Source organism: Oncorhynchus masou, chromosome 16 (assembly GCF_036934945.1).
Source record: "Oncorhynchus masou masou isolate Uvic2021 chromosome 16, UVic_Omas_1.1, whole genome shotgun sequence".
Taxonomy (NCBI): domain Eukaryota; kingdom Metazoa; phylum Chordata; class Actinopteri; order Salmoniformes; family Salmonidae; genus Oncorhynchus; species Oncorhynchus masou.
Window position 1 is genome coordinate 7,110,600 of NC_088227.1, and position 18,055 is coordinate 7,128,654.

Here is an 18,055-nt window from a genome sequence, read left to right on the forward strand (position 1 = left end):
GGGAGTTTAGCCCCTCTGTGGTTCTTCCTGGCATTCCACCTTGGTTTCTCCCTCAGCCAGTGATAGATCTAGGGATGTTTGAGATGGTAAGAGATGTTGAGGAAGGAGTAGATTCAATTGTAAGTGAACATGATTTAGACCTTCACTGTCTCTGGTCCACACTCCAATCCAGTTGGTGGCGGTAATGCAACTTAAAGTTGGTTGCCAACTGCCATAAAAAAAATCTACAGACGAAGAAGGAACTCTGCTGCTGCATTTTGTGTGTGTGTGTGTGTGTGTGTGTGTATATATGCGTCACTTCCGTCTGTAGCTGTACACCACCTTCATATGGTAATGGCGAAAGCTCCTTGCATGTCAAAACGACTTTTCTAGAAAGACCAGGGTCATAAACCAAGAGGAAAACCGTCGCTCAGGAACGTAGTTACGGCCATAACGCAATTTTAGATAATAGTCGACTTATTTACTTAATCGGTTTAGCTTGCTAACGTTAGCTAGCTAATCATCACGTTCGTTCCTTTCGGTGCCGGCATTTGCGATTAATTTAGCTAGCTAGTTAGCTGGCGTTAGCAAGCTTCGGGGACGCAATTGTACAGCTTGTTTGATAGTAAGTTACTACTGTCGTCATGGCTAAATGGGGAGAAGGGGATCCACGCTGGATCGTGGAGGAGAGAGCCGATGCAACAAACGTCAACAACTGGCATTGGTGAGTAACGTTAGCCTAGTTGAAGAAAGCACACTGCCTTTCGAGATGCAGTTGGAAAGGCCTGCTCACTTGCAAGCTATTATCAGACCAAGGCAAGTGTTCCGGAAGTAGCAACACGGTTTAGGCTCCCACAACAGTTTTGCTTTGGTACTGCACTGCAGTTTAAATAACGCCCGGCCCAGACTCCCACATAGAGAAGTCAGTGGAAAATGCCTAAAAATACACGTTAGTCATCACCTTTGGGCGGTGGTGGAAAAAGTACTCAATTCTCATATTTGAGGAAAAGTAAATATACCTAATAAAAAAATGTTTTTAAATATACCTAAGTATCAAAAGTAAATGTAGTTGCTAAAATATACTTAAGTATCAAAAGGAAAAGTGTGGATAATTAAAAGCATGATAGTTTTTTCAAATTTACGGATAGCCAGGGTCACACTCCAATGCTCAGTCATCATTTAAAAACAAAACATTTGTGTTTAGTAAGTCTGCCAGGTCAGAGGCAGTAGGGATGACTAGGGATGTTCTCTTGATAAGTGTGCGAAGTGGACCATTTTCTGTCTTGCTAAGCTTTGGGCTTCTGAGTGGCGCAGCGATCTAAGGCACTACATGTCAGTGCTAGAGGTGTCACTACAGACCCTGGTTCGACTCCAGGCTGTATCACAACAGGCCGTTGGGAGTCCCATAGGGCGGAGCACAATTGGCCCAGCGTTGTCCAGGTTATGGGTGTGGCCGGGGTAGGCCATCATTGTAAATAAGAATTTGTTCTTAACTGAGTTGCCTAGTTAAATAAAACATCTAAATATAATCTACTTTTGGGTGTCAGGGAAAATGTATGAAGTAAAAAGTACATAATTTTCTTTAGGAATATAGTGAAAGTTGTCAAATATAAAGAAGGTACTGATACCCCAAAAAACTACTTAAGTAGTACTTTAATGTACACTTAAGTACTTAACATAACTGCCTTGGTATAAAACATTCATTGTGCGTGTGATGTTGGTCCATATAAACCAGGCCCCCAGTGTCTGGTCTGGAGCGTGAAGTCACGAGCTCTGCTGCTGCATAGCAACCTAGCGCTGCCAAAATGCCAGGTCTGTCTGAGGAAGCCTATGTAAATTACGATCTTCAGAACCTCCAAACTAAAACGTTTTAGACGCCCGTTTTGGGCTCTAGAATGTGTTTATGGTGATCAAGTTCCGTCCCCACAGTGAATTATTTGAACGTTCGCTACAAATCCAGATATTTAATTAAATAGTGACCCATTCTGAGGACTACATTTGTCGTCATACAGGACCGTGCTGACAGACCAATCACGATGGGATTGGTCGATGAATCGGTAAGCATATAGGAACCGGACGATATTAGCTATAAATGCCAACATCTGCATTGGCCCGATGTCTAGTTTAACGCCAATGTGCAAAACCGATGTCAAAGCTGACGTACATACCTATAATGTAGGTAGATGACGAATGGCGCCACGGAGAATCCAACGCTGCACATGCAACACAGCATTCCCAACCTAGCCCACAATGTCTGCTGTGTGGATCTATTTTTCAGTTTAAAAGGAAGATAACAAAAAGACCACATGCAACGTTGTTGCTGCTATTTCCTGAGGAGGTGAGAAAGTGAAATCTTTCAATACCACAAAACTAAAAGAGAAAATTTCAGTGAAACAACTCAAAGGCGAAATCCATTAACACCAAGATAATGGAATTCATTGCCCTTGACTGGTTGAGCACCTCGAGCCCCAGTACACATTACCAAGTATGTTGCCCTACCGGAGTTACACAGTATTGTTGAAACAAACATCCATGAGCTACTTGCTATGGGCGTCACTGCTATTAGCTTCACGACTGACATTTGGATCAGTGATGTCAGCCCCCATGAGCATTATGAGTCTGACAGCACAGTGGGTCGACAAGGATTTCATACTGAGGAAAGCCGTATTGCTCATTAATGTGCTGGTTCTCATACCGCTGCTGCCATTTCAATGGTATTTGAGAACATGTTTGAAGCACGAACACTCCTAGCTCCATTCAGCAACTGACTCAATAGAAGAGGAGAAATAAGCTCAACTGCGTTTGCAGCAGACGTGATACCCTGTCATGGCATTGAAATGCCTGCTCAACAAAAAAACGCCAACACAGACTGTTGGGTTAACTTGGAAAAGTACTAGAGGCTGTGATCAAGCTATTCAGTGGCATTCTCTCTAAGCCTCTTTACTGCTACTTCGATGCAGACTAGAAACCGGGTTTACGTCAAATGTTAGACACAGCTGGACAAGATGGAAAGGGACTCAGTGACAGTGGCCCCCGAGGAGGAAGACCCACGACAGAAGAGGCCACGGACAGACAGTGCTGAAAGCTGCTTGACATGTATGATGAAATCCTGGTTGAGAATGAAACAATTGAACAACGAAACAGCACAGCAAGTAAGTGAAAGAAATAGGTTTTGATTATGTTTTACTGGTAATGGGGACATACGTAAATGACCACAAAATAACTTCTTGGTCAGTGTGTGTGTGTGTGTGTGTGAACTATTTAACTACTAGAATGCTTAAGGACAAAATATTTTTAATCGGGTATTGGTATCAGATTTTTGGGCAAGGAAAATATCGGTATTGCCCAAAAATGTGAAGTCAGTGGATCCCTATGCCATAGACATTAAGGTTGTATCTCTCAGGCAGGGTGTTAATGACCACATTGAGCATGATCTTTTGCTAGTTACTGCCACTTACATCATGATCCTTAGCGATTTATATATATTTTTTTGGTGCCATTCAGCAATATGCATTGATGCAAACTAGTTGCCTATTGGTGAAATTTGCCGTTAAAAAAATCCCAAATAGGTAAACTACGTAATTTGTGTAGATTTTTATTTGGCGGGCGGGGCTTGTCTAATATGTGTGTTTGGGTCAATAATGGCTGTAAGCGAACCAGTGATGTGCGTTTGGAGCAAGACTGTCTTTATCCAAGGCTTGAGACCAGTCGTTCCCATAACAGAATGCTGCATGCGACTGAAGAGAAGAGGCAACCAACTTGCTCGTTCCAGCATCAGCGCGTGCTCTGGAAAGAGAGTGGAAAGGCAGTTTGCCAGTTCCAACACTAGCATTGTTAAGTATCTTGCTACAGTAGCTGGATCGAATTCTCTGTTAGCTAGCCAGAAAAATGTTGAGTAACATTTACGCTAACTTAGCTGATCAAATAATTTAGTTTATGGTGTGAAAATTAGGTTAAAAAAAACGTTTCAACATCAGATGAGTTAACGTTAGCTCGAGGAAACAATTGGCTATATTATTAACTGGTTATACGACTCCTTGCCGCTCCTTAAGCTATAACGTTAGTTGCTCACTGGACCCTGGCATTCTGTGTGACATGTTAGCTAGCTAATGAACTAATGTTTTCCCTCTTGGTTAATTTTCAGAATGGGAGAATTGGGTGGAAATTAGATGTCGCTTGTTCAACAAGTGGATTCAGGGATCAAGTGGAGCTGGGCCTGGCTTTAAGCTGGATGCCAATAGAGGTGATAAGGAACACCACACACTTCCCTCTTTCAATAAGGAGTACGTACTCTGTCCGAAAGAGATCAATTATGCCAACAAAGGGTCTCATGTTCTGCTGCTGGCACATTGTAGAACAGGTGTCCACAGGCAGAACGTGTAATGTGCAGTGTAACCCAAAGATATTGCTTTTGCTGTGTTGAACTTGACCGTACTGTAACACTTTCGTGTGAGTGAGGGGGGATTATTAAATGTTTTACTCCGTGAATGTTGCTTTTGCACACATGTAACCTTGTGCACTTAATCCATGTCTACTATAGTGGCCACAATAATAGAGTATAAATAGAATGCCTGTTTGTTTCATTCTAGTGCAATATTTAGTGTGTGTGGTCACAAGTGTTCTATTATAAAGGCTGTCATCTTTCTCTGGATTTGAGTGTCATTTGCAGTAAAGTCTAGGCAACAAATAACATTGGATTGTGTTCCTTAATTTTTTAGCTAGGAGTTTAGTTCACATTAACCACTTGTTATTTTACACACTGAGACTGATCATGTTCTTTGTTGTTTAGTTAGTACAGTTAACCTGCATTTCAAGAAGGGATTCCAGACTAAAAGTCACTAGAAAATTAAAGCAACAAAAGAGGATCCCCGTGTTTGCGTGTCGGTGAAAAAAATAAAATCACCTTTTTGGGCCCTCAGCCGTTTGCATCTCTGAATATTACATGCTTCATATTCAAATATTTCCATTTGTTCATTGTATTCACAGAAATGTCCTTGTATTGATGTGTAATATTGTTATTGTTTCAATAAATACTTCCGGCTTCATGTAACATCGGGAGTTTTCCATAGCGCGGACATTCCAAGTATTCTTATCTACTGGTTTTAATGTCTATGGTATAAACTGTATGCAACCCGGATATAGACGGACCATGAATCGGCGTATGCGAACGTGAGTATATTACTCTGTATAGCATTATCGCTGCTGGAAGGTGAACCTTTGCCCCAGTCTGAGGCCCTGAGCGCTCTGGAGCAGGTTTTCATCAAAGATCTCTGTACTTTTCTCCGTTCATCTTTGCCCCGATCCTGACTAGTCTCCCAGGACCTGCCGCTGCAGAACATCCACATTTTTTTTATTTTACCTTTATTTAACTAGGAAAGTCAGTTAAGAACAAATTCTTATTTTCAATGACGGCCTAGGAACAGTGGGTTAACTGCCTGTTCAGGGGCAGAACGACAGATTTGTACCTTGTCAGCTCGGGGGTTTGAACTTGTAACCTTCCGGTTACTAGTCCAACGCTCTAACCACTAGGCTACCCTGCCGCCCATAGCATGATGCCGCCACCATGCTTCACCGTATGGTTTCCTCCAGACTTTGATGTACCTGTACTGTCTCCTCCTCCGAGATGTTAGCAGGGTGAACAGGCTGTGGTTCGGTGGCTGAGGTCCTTGATGTCCTGGGGAGCAGGCTGTGTGCCCCCAATGATGTGTTGGGCTGGCTGGTCCACCTTCTGGAGAGCCCTGCATTTGTAGACAGTGCAATTGTCGTACCAGTCGGTGATGCAGACCGACAGGATGCTCTCAATGGTGCATCTGTAGAAGTTTGAGAGGGTCATAGAGGCCAAGCCAAATGTCTTCAGCCTCCTACACCATACTCTCTGTGTGAGGGGACCATTTCAGGTCGTCAGTGATGTACACACTGAGGAACTTGAAGGTTTTTACCCTCTCCACTGTGGCATAGTACACCACATGCACTGGGGTTAGAGAATAATCAATCGTGTTGCTGTGGACACAGGATATTCTCACACACACACACACACACACACACACACACACACACACACACACACACACACAACCTGTTTGACCTCGCTGTGATACTGTAGGCCTACTTATGTTACTTAGCTGAGAAATACTATAGCTGTAAATGAATGACATTCACTGCCATAAACCTGTCTCCAATACATTTGTATTAGCTTACACAGACCCACCATGGACCTTTTTGGCAAATAAATATGTGAAAAAGCGTCCCGTGGTTTGATTTGTCAACGAGCTCAATGTATTCAACACTGGCGATAACCAGGTGATCCTAGTAAATGATGCCCCTCTGGTATGTTCTTTTGTGAACTGTCTTGGACTCATTGTTTCCCAGTTTACTACTCAGATAATTTAGTCTGACTTAATAAGTAAAATAACTGTAAATACAGTGCCTTCAGAAAGTATTCATACCCCTTGATTTATTCCACATTTTGTTACAGCCTCAATACAAAATGGATTTAATAGATTTTTCCACTCATCTACACACAATACGCCTAAATAACTAAGGGAAAACATGGTTTTAGAAATGTTTGCAGATTTATTGAAAAATGAAATACCGAATCTCTCTCTTCTGGGTCTCTAAGAGCTTTCCACGCCTGGATTGCGCAACATTTGTCCATTTTTGTTAAATTATTTTCTAAATTCTTCAAGCTTTGTCAAAGTGGTAGTTGCTTGTTGCTAGACAGACATTTTCAGGTTTTGCCAGAGATTTTCAAGTAGATTTCAAGTCGGAACTGTAACTTGGCCACTCAGGAACGTTCACTGTCTTCTTGGTAAGCAACTCTAGTGTAGATTTGGCCTTGTGTTTTAAGTTGTCTTGCTGAAAGGTGAATTCATCTCCCAGTGTCTTGTGGAAAGCAGACTGAACCAGGTTTTCCACATTGTGTTTGTGCTTAGCTCTGCTCCGTTGCTTTAAAGAAATGTTAATCTTGACCGGTCAATAACACACAGGCACCACTCTGCTTGAAACAATGGAGAGTGAAACTACGTAATGTGTTGGATTTGAACACTTTGTATTCAGTACAAAAAGAAAGTGAATTGCTTTGCCACATTTTGTTGCAGTATTACTTAGTCATTAAAAACTCATGTTAAACTCTTATTGCACACAGAGTCCATGCATTTTAGTATGTGGCTGTTAATCAAGATTTAGGCTTGACATAAAAGGGATTGAATACTTTTTTAATTTATTCATTAGTTGTTGGTTTTTAATCCACTTTGTGGGGTATTATGGGGTATCGTGTGTGTGTGTAGGCCAGTGACAAAAGCACGTCAATTGAATCCATTTTAAATTCAGGCTGTAGCTGAACAACATCTGGAATAGGTCCAGGGGTGTGATTGTCTTCAGAAAGTAATGTATATTTATTATTATGTAAATAAACCCAATTGAACTATATTTCTGAAGGAAAAATTAACTTGCCTAAGGATAGGTTATTGAAATGGATTACTTACTTTTGAGCCCATCTAGGGCTATGCACACACTGCTACAATGGAGCTTTGCTGGCATGGTGCCAGCAACACCTGGGTTGTGGGTTTGACACCCGCACGGGCCTACTTACTGAACATGTCACTGTTTTACTAGTTCATTACACAAGGCACAAAATATGAGCGGTCTGATACGGAGAAGTTCTCCAGTAACAAATGCTTGTTTCTGTTACAGAATGCTTTGTTGGGTGACTGTGTGCCCTAATGAACACAACCCAGTTGAATATATGAATTCATTGCGTGTCCCTACAGGACGGAGCGTGATGTGACAGGCTGGTCGACAGACAAGCTGAAGGAGCTCCTGTTGGGGCTGCGCGTGGAGGGCCCCGAGGGGAGCTGCGAGGTCACCGACGTCCCGAAGCTGGACGGCGAGGCGTCCATCAACAACCGCAAGGGAAAGCTCATCTACTTCTATGAGTGGAATGTCAAGGCGACGTGGACCGGTGAGTGCAGCACACTCTCACACACCACTCTGTATGGAACTCATGTTGAACATATAGTAAGATGTTGTCTGCAAAAAGTATCCCACATTTTGATTGAAACACAGAGGGTTTTGAGCCAAACTAAGTGCAGTTTAGCACTTGTTTCCATGGTGATAAGACTAACTTTTATTTATTTTATTTAATCAGGTAGTCCAGTTGAGAACAATTTCTCATTTACAACTGCGACCCGACCAAGATAACGCAAAGCAGTGCGACAAAAACAACAGAGTTACACATGGAATAAATGAACATACAGTCAATAGCGCAATAGAGAAAAAAATATATATATATATTACAGTGTGTGCAAATGTAGAAAGATTAGGGAGGTAAGGTAATAAATAGGCCATAGTGGTGAAATAATTACAATTTAGCATTAACACTGTAGTGATAGATGTGCAAGTAGAGATACTGGGGTGCAAAATAAATAACAATATGGGGATGAGGTAGTTGGGTGTGCTATTTATAGATGGGCTGTGTACAGTGATCGGTAAGCTGCTCTGACAGCTAATGCTTAAAGTTAGTGAGGGAGATATGTCTCCAGCTTCTGTGATTTTTGCAATTAGTTCCAGTCATTGGCAGCAGAGAACTGGAAGGAAAGGCGGTAAGAGTTGGCTTTGGGGATGACCAGTGAAATATACCTGCTGGAGCGCGTGCTACGATTGTGTGTTGCTATGGTGACCAGTGAGCTGAGATAAGGCGGGGCTTTACCTAGCAATGACTTATAGATGGCCTGGAGTCAGTGGGTTTGGTGGCAAATATGAAGCGAGAGCCAGCCAAAGAGAGCATACAGGTCGCAGTGGTGGGTAGTATGTGGGGCTTTGGTGACAAAACGGATGACACTGTGATAGACTACATCCAGTTTGCTGAGTAGAATGTTGGAGGCTATTTTGTAAATGACATAGCCAAAGTCGAGGATCGGTAGGATAGTCAGTTTTACGAAGGTATGTTTAGCAGCAGCATAAGTGAAGGAGGCTTTGTTGCGAAATAGGAAGCCGATTCTAGATTTAACTTTGGATTGAAGATGCTTAATGTCAATCTGGAAGGAGAGTTTACAGTCTTACCAGACACTTAGGTATTTGTAGTTATACACATATTCTAAGTCAGAACCGTCCAGAGTAGTGATGCTAGTCGGGCGGGTGGGTGCGGGCAGCGACCGGTTGAAGAGCATGCATTTAGTTTTACTTGCATTCATGCATTTGGGTCCCAAGGTTTTTATATGACCAATCATATCGAGTGGTTAAGAGCAGTTGGAGGCCACGGAAGGAGAGTTGTATGGCATTGAAGCTCGTCTGGAGGTTAGTTAAGTGTTCAAAGAAGGGCCAGAAGTTTACAGAATGGTGTCGTCTACGTAGAGATGGATCAGAGAATCACCAGCAGCAAGAGCAACATCATTGATATATACAGAGAAGAGAGTCGGCCCAAGAATTGAACCCTGTGGCACCCTCATAGACTGCCAGAGGTCCGGACAACAGGCCCTCCAATTTGACACACGGAACTCTATCTGAGAAGTTGTTGGTGAACCAGACGAGGCAGTCGTTTGAGAAGCCAAGGCAATTGAGTCTGCCTATAAGAATGCAGTGATTCAGAGTCGAACGCCTTGCCAAGGTCAATGAAGAAGGCTGCACAGCACAGTCTTTTTATTGATTGCGGTTATGTTTAGGACCTTGAGCGTGGCTGATGTGCACCCATGACCAGCTTGGAAACCAGATAGTGGTTAGTGGAGAAGGTACGGTGGGATTCTAAATAGTCTGTGATTTGTTAACTTGGCTTTCAAAGACTTTAGTAAGGTTGGGTAGGATAGATATAGGTCTGTAACAGTATGGGTCTAAAACAGAGTGTAACAGAGTGTCCCCCCATTTGAAGAGGGGGATGACCGTGGCAGTTTTCCAATGTTTGGGGATCTCGGACGATACGAAAGAGGTTGAACAGACTAGTAAAAGGGGTGGCAACAATTGTTGTGAAATTGTTAGGTTAGATTTCTCGTTGGTTACTACTGCATTGTCGGAACGAGAAGGACAAGCATTTCGCTACACTCGCATTAACATCTGCTAACCATGTGTATGTAACAAATAACATTTGATTCGATTTTTTTTCAATTTGGGTGGATAATTTTAGAAAGAGAGGGTCCAGATTGTCTAGCCCAGCTGATTTGTCGGGGTCCAGATTTTGCAGCTCTTTTAGAACATTGGCTATCTGGATTTGGGTAGAGGAGAAGCGGGGCTTGGGCAAGTTGCTGTGGGGGGTGCAGAGCTGTTGGCCGGGGTTGGGGTAGCCAGGTGGAAAGCATAGCCAGCCGTAGGAAAATGCTTATTGAAATTCTCGATTATCTTAGATTTATCGGTGGTGACAACTTTATTCTCCCGTACACAAAGACCCAGGGGTTCAGTGAGATGTGGGTGGGTTGTCATAGTATCTGTCTTCAAAGTAGGCTTCATGACATCTCCTGATCTTTCTTTCTCCCCCAGGAACATCAAAAACCGGAATCAAGTACAAAGGGAACATTGACGTTCCCAACCTCTCTGATGAAAATGACATGGACGACCTAGATGTAGGTTATGACAGAATGCCATTCAGGATCATGCTCTTTCAGGCTAATCGACAGCTGCTAACTGTTGGTTGTAATTTTAGTTACTCTTGAAAAAAGTTACATTTGTTTCTTTTCTACTTTATTTAACAATTTTCAGATATGAGAACAGAGAGACATTGAAAACAGTACAACATCCCTAGTCCCTTTCCCCCCCCATCCATCCCTCCCTCTCACCCCACCAAGGCTTCATACAAGGACATCACAAAAAAGTAAATAAAATAAGTAAATAAAAATGAACAATGGAAAGAAAAACTAAACATTCAAGAAATTGTAATGATAGTAATTGGTAATGGCAACATCACTGCTAACTTCCAACTGTAGCACCAACACCATTCTCCAATAGGAGCACCAACAACATCTAGTCTATATCCGTGGGCCCAAAGGGAGTTAAGTGTATTTCTTTCCTTTATATGGGTAGAACAAGACCACACCTAACATAACAATATGTTTTGTCTTTGCTCTCTTTTTTGGGGGGGGCACAGATCAGTGTGGTTCTTTGCAAGGATGAACCCAATACACCTCTCACCGAACTCATGAGGAAGGAGGGAGCAAAGAAAGTGCGAGCTGCCCTGGGGAGCTATGTTGGCCACCTGAAATCAGGTGAGGCCATTATTCAAATCTAGCTAACTCTATTGCCTGTTCATAGCCATATTTCTATAGGCGATAGTTCAGCTTGATACGAGTTGAATTTGAACGTTTCCGATAATTGCAGAGTTCACTCAGGGCATGATCCTGCCCACGGCGAATGGGGCGGCGAGAAAGCCACAGCCATCGCAGACAAAGGTCAAAGTTGACAAAACCCAGGTGGGTAGCAGTTTCCTTCTTACCTTACGCCTTGATTCTCAAACCTCAATCTCTTCCGTTATGGATTTAACAATGGTGGAGACTTCCAGCTAATGTTTACATCAATCCAATACAAACATAAGAACGGAGAAGAATTGGGATGCAACCAATGTATCAAGGGGGTAATGATATAAAACCCAACTAGCAATAACAGTGTAAGGAATGTTCCATACATGTTGTGTTCAAGAAGAGGCCAATTAGCAAAACAAAATAAAGACATTTGTGCTTTTTTTTTTTATCTGCAAAAATGTAACTGAAGTTCATCCCCACCACCCTTCATAGAATGTAAAGCCCCACAATCCATTCCAAAATTAATTTACTCAACTTCCAATTTTTGGATATCTAGTATTCAGGCTTAGAGTATTACGTAAGCTTCACCTGAAGTACAAATACTGGGACTTCATGATCATGCTTGTCTGTTGTATGTCCCCAGATTGGTCCCTCTTCTTCTGCTCCACCATCCAGCACAGGGGTCAAGATTTCAACCTGCAAGTTTAGTCTCAAGGAGACCTTCCTCACCTCACCTGATGAGCTGTACAGAACCTTCATCAACCAAAACGTGAGTGATCAAGTAGTCTTTTCCTTGTTAACAAGCTCAGTTACCCTAATAATGTAGACTAAGAATATAATTGAGTGCATGTGCTAGTTTGCCTTCTAAAGAAAGGGTTTTGATATCATTTTTTCCCCTGTGGTATTTCACCAGTGTAAACATTTTTGATTAACTCTTATATTCAATGTTGGATTTTACTGTTGCTTTCAATTGGGAATGAGGAGCAACCTCCGTGAACTAGACTTAAACTCTGTAGATTACTTCCGGTTCAGAAATGTTGCCTATTGTAAGATAATGTCCACCTACTTTTAAATTGGTGGCCCATAACTCTTTTGAATCATGACGACAATTGGCTGACAGCTTGTAGGAATCATTGATTCGACTCCACTCTGGTAATGCAGATGGTCCAGGCGTTCACACATGCTGCAGCTGTGGTCGACGGAGAAAAAGGAGGGAAGTTTCAGCTGCTAGAGGGGAGTGTCAACGGAGAGTTTACAGAGCTGGTGAGGACATGTCTTCTTGAGATCATGTTTGTTATCCGTCAATCGTAACCCATTGTGGAAGAATGTCCAAATCTAACTGTAGTCTTTGTTTCCACTTCTTAGGTCCCAGATGAGAAGATTGTTATGAAATGGAGGTTCAAGACCTGGCCATGTGGTAGGTTTCACCACCTTGCCCAGTTGTCCTCTTGATTTTGTGTGCTCCTTTTCACCTCAGTAACTTTCAATATCAACTTTTAATTTCAGCATGTCTCCACTTAGGTGTTTCTCATACAGGTAATCTCTACAACACTAACTGCTTTCTCAACTCGTTGCTGGGGACCCACAGGTTTTGCAGGCTTTTGTTTCATCCTAGAACTAAGGATAACATTCATAGAGCAAACTGGAAACCACATTTATTGTTGCTGAGGACTTTAACAAAGGAAATCTGAGGAGAAGTCTCCCGAAATTCCACGGGGAGAGAAAGGACACTTGATCATTGTTATTCTCCCTTCCGAGACTGTTAATCCAGAGAATCAGAGCCATCTGTTAGCTAAATTTAGTCATGAATAAATTGGCTACATTTCTTTTAAATGGACAATTCTGTGAACTGTCTTGTGCAAGTTTTAAATTGACACTACCTGTTAGCAAAGGTGCCAGCTAGAGATGACATGAAGGAGCTTGCAGGGATTTGTAGTCTTGCGTGATGTCTACTTTGACGTTAATTAGCATTTTAGAATCTAAGAGTAAAAAGAGGTGAAAATATTGATAAGTCAGCTGGTCCGAGAGAGATTTACATGGTTATCAAAATGTCACGCCAGGGCCTCAATTTAAAATGTCAGTTGAATTATGTTTACAAATTAATTAAAAATGAAACGCTGAAAGTATTCAACCCCTTTGTTATGGCAAGTAAAAATGTGCATAAGCTGCCTGGACTCACTGTGTGCAAAAAGTGTTAAAAGATGATTTTTTGAATGACTACCTCAAACCCATGTGCTGGACTCCACACATATAATTATCTATAAGGTCCCTCAGTCGAGCAGTGATTTCAAACACTGATTCAACCACAAAGACCGGGGAGGTTTTCCAATGCCTTTTAAAGAAGGGCACCTATGGGTAGAATCAGAAAAAATATGGACATTGAATATCCCTTTGACCATGTTGAAGTAATTAATTACACTTTAGATTGTATCAATACACCCAGTCACTACAAAGATGCAGGCGTCTTTCCTAACTCAGTTGTTGGAGAGGAAGGAAACCGCTCAGGGATTTCAACATGAGGCCAATGGCAACTTTAAAACAGTTAGAGTTTAATGGCTGTGATGGGAGGAAACATTGTAGTTACTCCACAATACCAACCTAATTGGCAGAGTGAAAAGAAGGAAGCCTGTACAGAATACAAATGTTTGCAATAAGGCACTAAAGTAAAACTGTAAAAATTGTGGCAAAGAATGAACTTGGTCCTGAATAGAAAGTGTTTTGTTTGGGTCAAATCCAAAACATATTTTCAAGCATGATGGTGGCTCCATGTTATGGGTATGTTTGTCATCGACAAAGACTAGGCAGTTTTTTTAAGGATAAATTAAACAGAATAAAGCTAAGCACAGGCAAAATCCTAGAGGAAAACCTGGTTCAGTCTGCTTTCCACCAGACACTGGGAGACATTCACCTTTCAGCAGACAATCTAAAACATACACTGGAATTGCTTACCAAGATGACATTGAATGTTCCTGAGTAGCCTAGTTACAGTTTTGATGTAAATTGTCTTGAAAAATCTATGGCAAGACTTGAAAATGGCTGTCTAGCAATGATCAACAACCAACTTGACAGTGCTTGAAGATTTTTTTTAAAGAATAACAAATATTGTATAATCAGGTGTGCAAAATGTATAGACTCACCCAGAATGATTTAAAGCTGTAATCGCTGCCAAAGGTGATTCTAACATGCATTGACTCAGGAGGATGAAATCTTATTTAATCAAGATCCAGTATATTAGTGTTTTAAAAAAAATGTATTACAAATTGTATAATTTTTCCTCCACTTTGACAGAGTATTTTGTTTAGATCGGTGACAAAAAATGACAAATCCATTGTAATCCCACTTTGTAACAACAACAATGTGGAAAAAGTCAAGGGGTGTGAATACTTTCTAAAGCATTGTATTTATATTCTGACATTGCTCCCATGATATATCCACTTTGGATTTGTTAATTGGGCACGTTCTGACATTTCTTGTTTTGATTATCTGTGTATTTGTTTGGTATTTGCTAGACATTCTACCACTGATAGACCGATATCTCACTGGATGTATAAATGTGTAGCATCCTGTTGGCGTTTCCACTCACAACCAAATATTGTATGGAAGAGATAGCAAGCTCACTGGCGGGCAGTGGGAGAAGATGGATTTTGGCTGACATTTTGTAAATTCTCATCAATACAGTTTTCTGTTCCTAAAAGTAGAATCTTATGGACAGAGTTTTGTGCACTTTACCGTTCGCAAAAGTAAAAAAATATTTTTTTTTAAATGCGCTGCTTAGGAGTGCAAAAGCAAATTGAGTTATTGTACACTTCCTTAACAGAAATATGCAGTTGTATACTGGAACGCGCCAATAGGATATCGCTAGCGTGTGCTTGGCTCTGCCCGCCTCTATGCTTGTTCTGCCCACTATCACTCATTTGTTCCCTTTAGACCACAGCTTGTCGATTCCATCTTGGTTTAGTTCTAAAAATATGATTCAGCTGCATCCGTAACACCTGTAAATCTGTTGACATGACCAATACATTTTGATTTTAACATACCTGATTAAACTAATCACAGGCTTGATGATTAGTTGGATCCGGTGTGTTGAAACTGGGCAGGAACAAAAGCCTGCATACCCTGTTGGAGACTTATGACTGGACTTGAGGAACTCTGGATAGTAACATAAATGGCTTGGATATATTGTTTTTGCAACAACTCACTCTGATTTCCCTCTTCCAGAGCACTATGCGACTATCACTCTAAACATGAAGGATCGAGGCAATGAGACTGAGCTGAAGCTGGAATGTAAAGATGTCCCTACTGGAGAAGAGGATAGGACGAAGGAGGGTTGGAAGAGATACTACTTTGAAGCCATCAAACAAACTTTTGGATTCGGGGCCCGACTCTATTGAGATTGACTAAGTCATGAACAAAACAAAAAAGAGAACCTGATTATTTAATGTGAATGAATACTCTCTTTGGCACTGTCTCTTGTAGCACTAGCCATACTGTGTGCATAGACAAACGGTGCCCTTTCCACTTAGAAGACTGGCTTGCAGTGTAAGGGTCAGTGGTTCAAGGCTTCCTTTGAGGTCTGGTTACCATACTGAGTCTAAGCAAAGGAGATGTAGAAACAATCACTCGAATGACAGTATATTTACGTGCTGACAGTATTTGGAATTAATGATCAGTATTCTCTATTCAACTCTGCACATTTTGAAGTGTGTCGTGCTGAAATAAATACGATTTTTACTGAATTGTGTCTTGTGGGTTTAATGATGACTTATTGTGCATGACTACTGGTTCGTGGCTACCCGATGTCCAGTGACGTTTCTCTTGAAAAAAGGTTGCTCACGCTTGATATTCTTAAGAGATTTGACAAACAGACATCAAAACAAATTGCAGTGCAAATGAAATATGGACAACAAGATGTACATTTAATTACAAAAGGTTTTGAATTATATTTCCAATATATTATCCCAATGGTATACAGCTTACCATACCCATTATGCAGGTAGCCAAGCGGTTAAGAGCATTGTGCTAGTAATCGACGGGTTTGAATCCACGAGTCGACTGAAAAATCTGTCGATGTGCCCTTGAGCTACGAATTTAAACCTGTCAGTCGCTCTGGATAACGTCTGCTAAATTACTTAATTATGCTAAGACTAGTACTGCTTACTTTTTTTGGCGTGCCAAATGCATGTTATTCAACACAAACGTACACGAATTATGTCAAAAAGCGTTTTTTTTTTGCGACCCCCGTGCACGCAAGGAACGTAGTGTGTTTACACACCGGATTGGATGACGTCCTCTACGTTGGTCAATGTCAGCCAACGCGTGCTAGGATAGGTTTATCGGGGAGACCAGGAAGTGGCGGTCAACGGTAGTTTAGCTAGCTGTCTGATAAACTGCGAACAGTATAACAGCACATCGTTACAATTTATCAACGGGCTTCAAAGACCAGGAACGCGTACCTAGCTAACATGCTAGCTATCCTGCTAAATATCTTCCATGTCAGCAGTAAAAAAAAAGCATATCGTTAGTTAAACAGTGTACCTACCCTATGCTGCTATCAAATATGTATTTGGTGGGCTTTGTGCTTGTGAACGTTAGTTAGCAGCGTATGCAAGAGGAGAAACCTGTACGTGGATGAGTAACATTGGCCACGGAGCTAACTTCGTTAACTAAAGTAGCTGGCTAGCAGTCGTTAGTTTGTAATCATTCAAGACTTCGAGGATGGTTTTGTCATTCAAGACTTCGAGGATGGTTTTGTCCCTGGTCGTTCTCCTTGTATTTTTCTCACACGGAACAGCAGCTGGTAAGTCTTAACGTCAGCTGGGTAGATGTCATAGTTGATACAATTTGACACATTCTGTAACGCTAGCAGTAGTAAGCTAACATTTTTTCGAGGCGCTAACTATCAATACTGTGTAGGAAAGTACTTTATTTTTCTACGAAGTGGTGTTTTTTGAACGAAAAATGTTTGGATTGTCAGCTGATGCACAATACCTAATCAATTACATTTTATTTGTCTTTCTACAGATGAAGAGCTACAGGGGAATCATGCTCCTGAATTGAAGGTAGCTATAAACACATTTCACTACTGCTAGGTTCAAATGGGTACCTTGATTTAACAAGCAATATATACAGTGCATTCGGTAAGTATTCACACCCCTTGACTTTATCCACATTTTTATGTTACAGCCCTATTCTAAAATGGATTAAATAGTTTTTTCCCCCACAATCTACCCCATAATGACAATGCAAAAACAGATTTTAGCAAATGTATATACAAAAATAAGGAAATATTACATTTACATAAGTATTCTGACCCTTTACTTAGTACTTTGTTGAAGAACCTTTGGCAGCGATTGTCTTCTTTGGTATGACACTACAAACTTGGCACACCTGTATTTGGAGTTTCTCCCATTGTTTTGCTGCAGATCATCTCAAGCTCTGTCAAGTTGGATGGGGAGTCTCTGCACAGCTATTTTCAGGTCTCTCCAGAGATCGGGTTCATGTCCGGGCTCTGGCTGGGCCACTCAGACATTCAGAGACTTGTCCCGAAGCCTTGGTTGTCTTGGTTGTGTGTTTAGGGTCATTGTCCTGTTGGAAGGTCTGAGGTCCTGAGTGCTCTGGAGCAGGTTTTCATCAAGGATCTCTCTGTACTTTGCTCTGTTTATCTTTTCCTGACTAGTCTCCCAGTCCCTGCTGCAGAAAAACATCCCCACTACATGATGCTGCCACAACCATGCTTCACTGTAGGGATGGTGCCAGGTTTCCACCAGACTTGGCATTCAAAGAGTTCATTCTTAGTTTCATCAGACGAGAGAACCTTGTTTTCTCAAGCTGGCTGTCATGTTCCTTTTACTGAGGAG

At 41.5% G+C, this 18,055-nt stretch overlaps 2 protein-coding genes and 1 long non-coding RNA gene across 3 annotated transcripts in view; all 3 read left to right on the forward strand.

The window, feature by feature from the left end:
- Positions 1–289: 289 nt before the first annotated feature.
- Positions 290–15,934, forward strand: LOC135557386 (activator of 90 kDa heat shock protein ATPase homolog 1-like). The gene is made up of 9 exons (XM_064990610.1): positions 290–703; positions 7,749–7,939; positions 10,444–10,526; positions 11,048–11,165; positions 11,278–11,369; positions 11,842–11,967; positions 12,360–12,461; positions 12,564–12,615; positions 15,417–15,934. The coding sequence occupies exons 1-9, from the start codon at positions 624–626 to the stop codon at positions 15,587–15,589; spliced, it is 1,017 nt and encodes a 338-aa protein (XP_064846682.1). The 5' UTR covers positions 290–623; the 3' UTR covers positions 15,590–15,934.
- LOC135557387 (uncharacterized) lies at positions 717–5,047 on the forward strand. The gene is made up of 2 exons (XR_010458204.1): positions 717–3,131; positions 4,124–5,047. It is a non-coding gene; the product is annotated as an uncharacterized LOC135557387 (long non-coding RNA).
- A 595-nt stretch (positions 15,935–16,529) lies between the features above and the next one.
- LOC135557385 (protein sel-1 homolog 1-like) overlaps positions 16,530–18,055 on the forward strand; it is a 56,390-nt gene continuing 54,864 nt past the window's right edge. The window contains exons 1-2 of the mRNA XM_064990609.1: positions 16,530–16,995; positions 17,220–17,257. Coding sequence (XP_064846681.1) covers positions 16,914–16,995; positions 17,220–17,257 — 120 coding nt within the window. The 5' untranslated portion in view covers positions 16,530–16,913. The remainder of the gene's footprint in view (positions 16,996–17,219; positions 17,258–18,055) is intronic.

Excerpts from the sequence above, each read along its gene's own strand:
- LOC135557386 (XM_064990610.1), top strand. The coding sequence starts at position 624 with ATGGCTAAATGGGGAGAAGGGGATCCACGCTGGATCGTGGAGGAGAGA. Across the intron at positions 704-7,748 it reads AACGTCAACAACTGGCATTG|GACGGAGCGTGATGTGACAG; the intron begins GTGAGTAACGTT and ends GTGTCCCTACAG. Across the intron at positions 11,370-11,841 it reads TCAAAGTTGACAAAACCCAG|ATTGGTCCCTCTTCTTCTGC; the intron begins GTGGGTAGCAGT and ends GTATGTCCCCAG.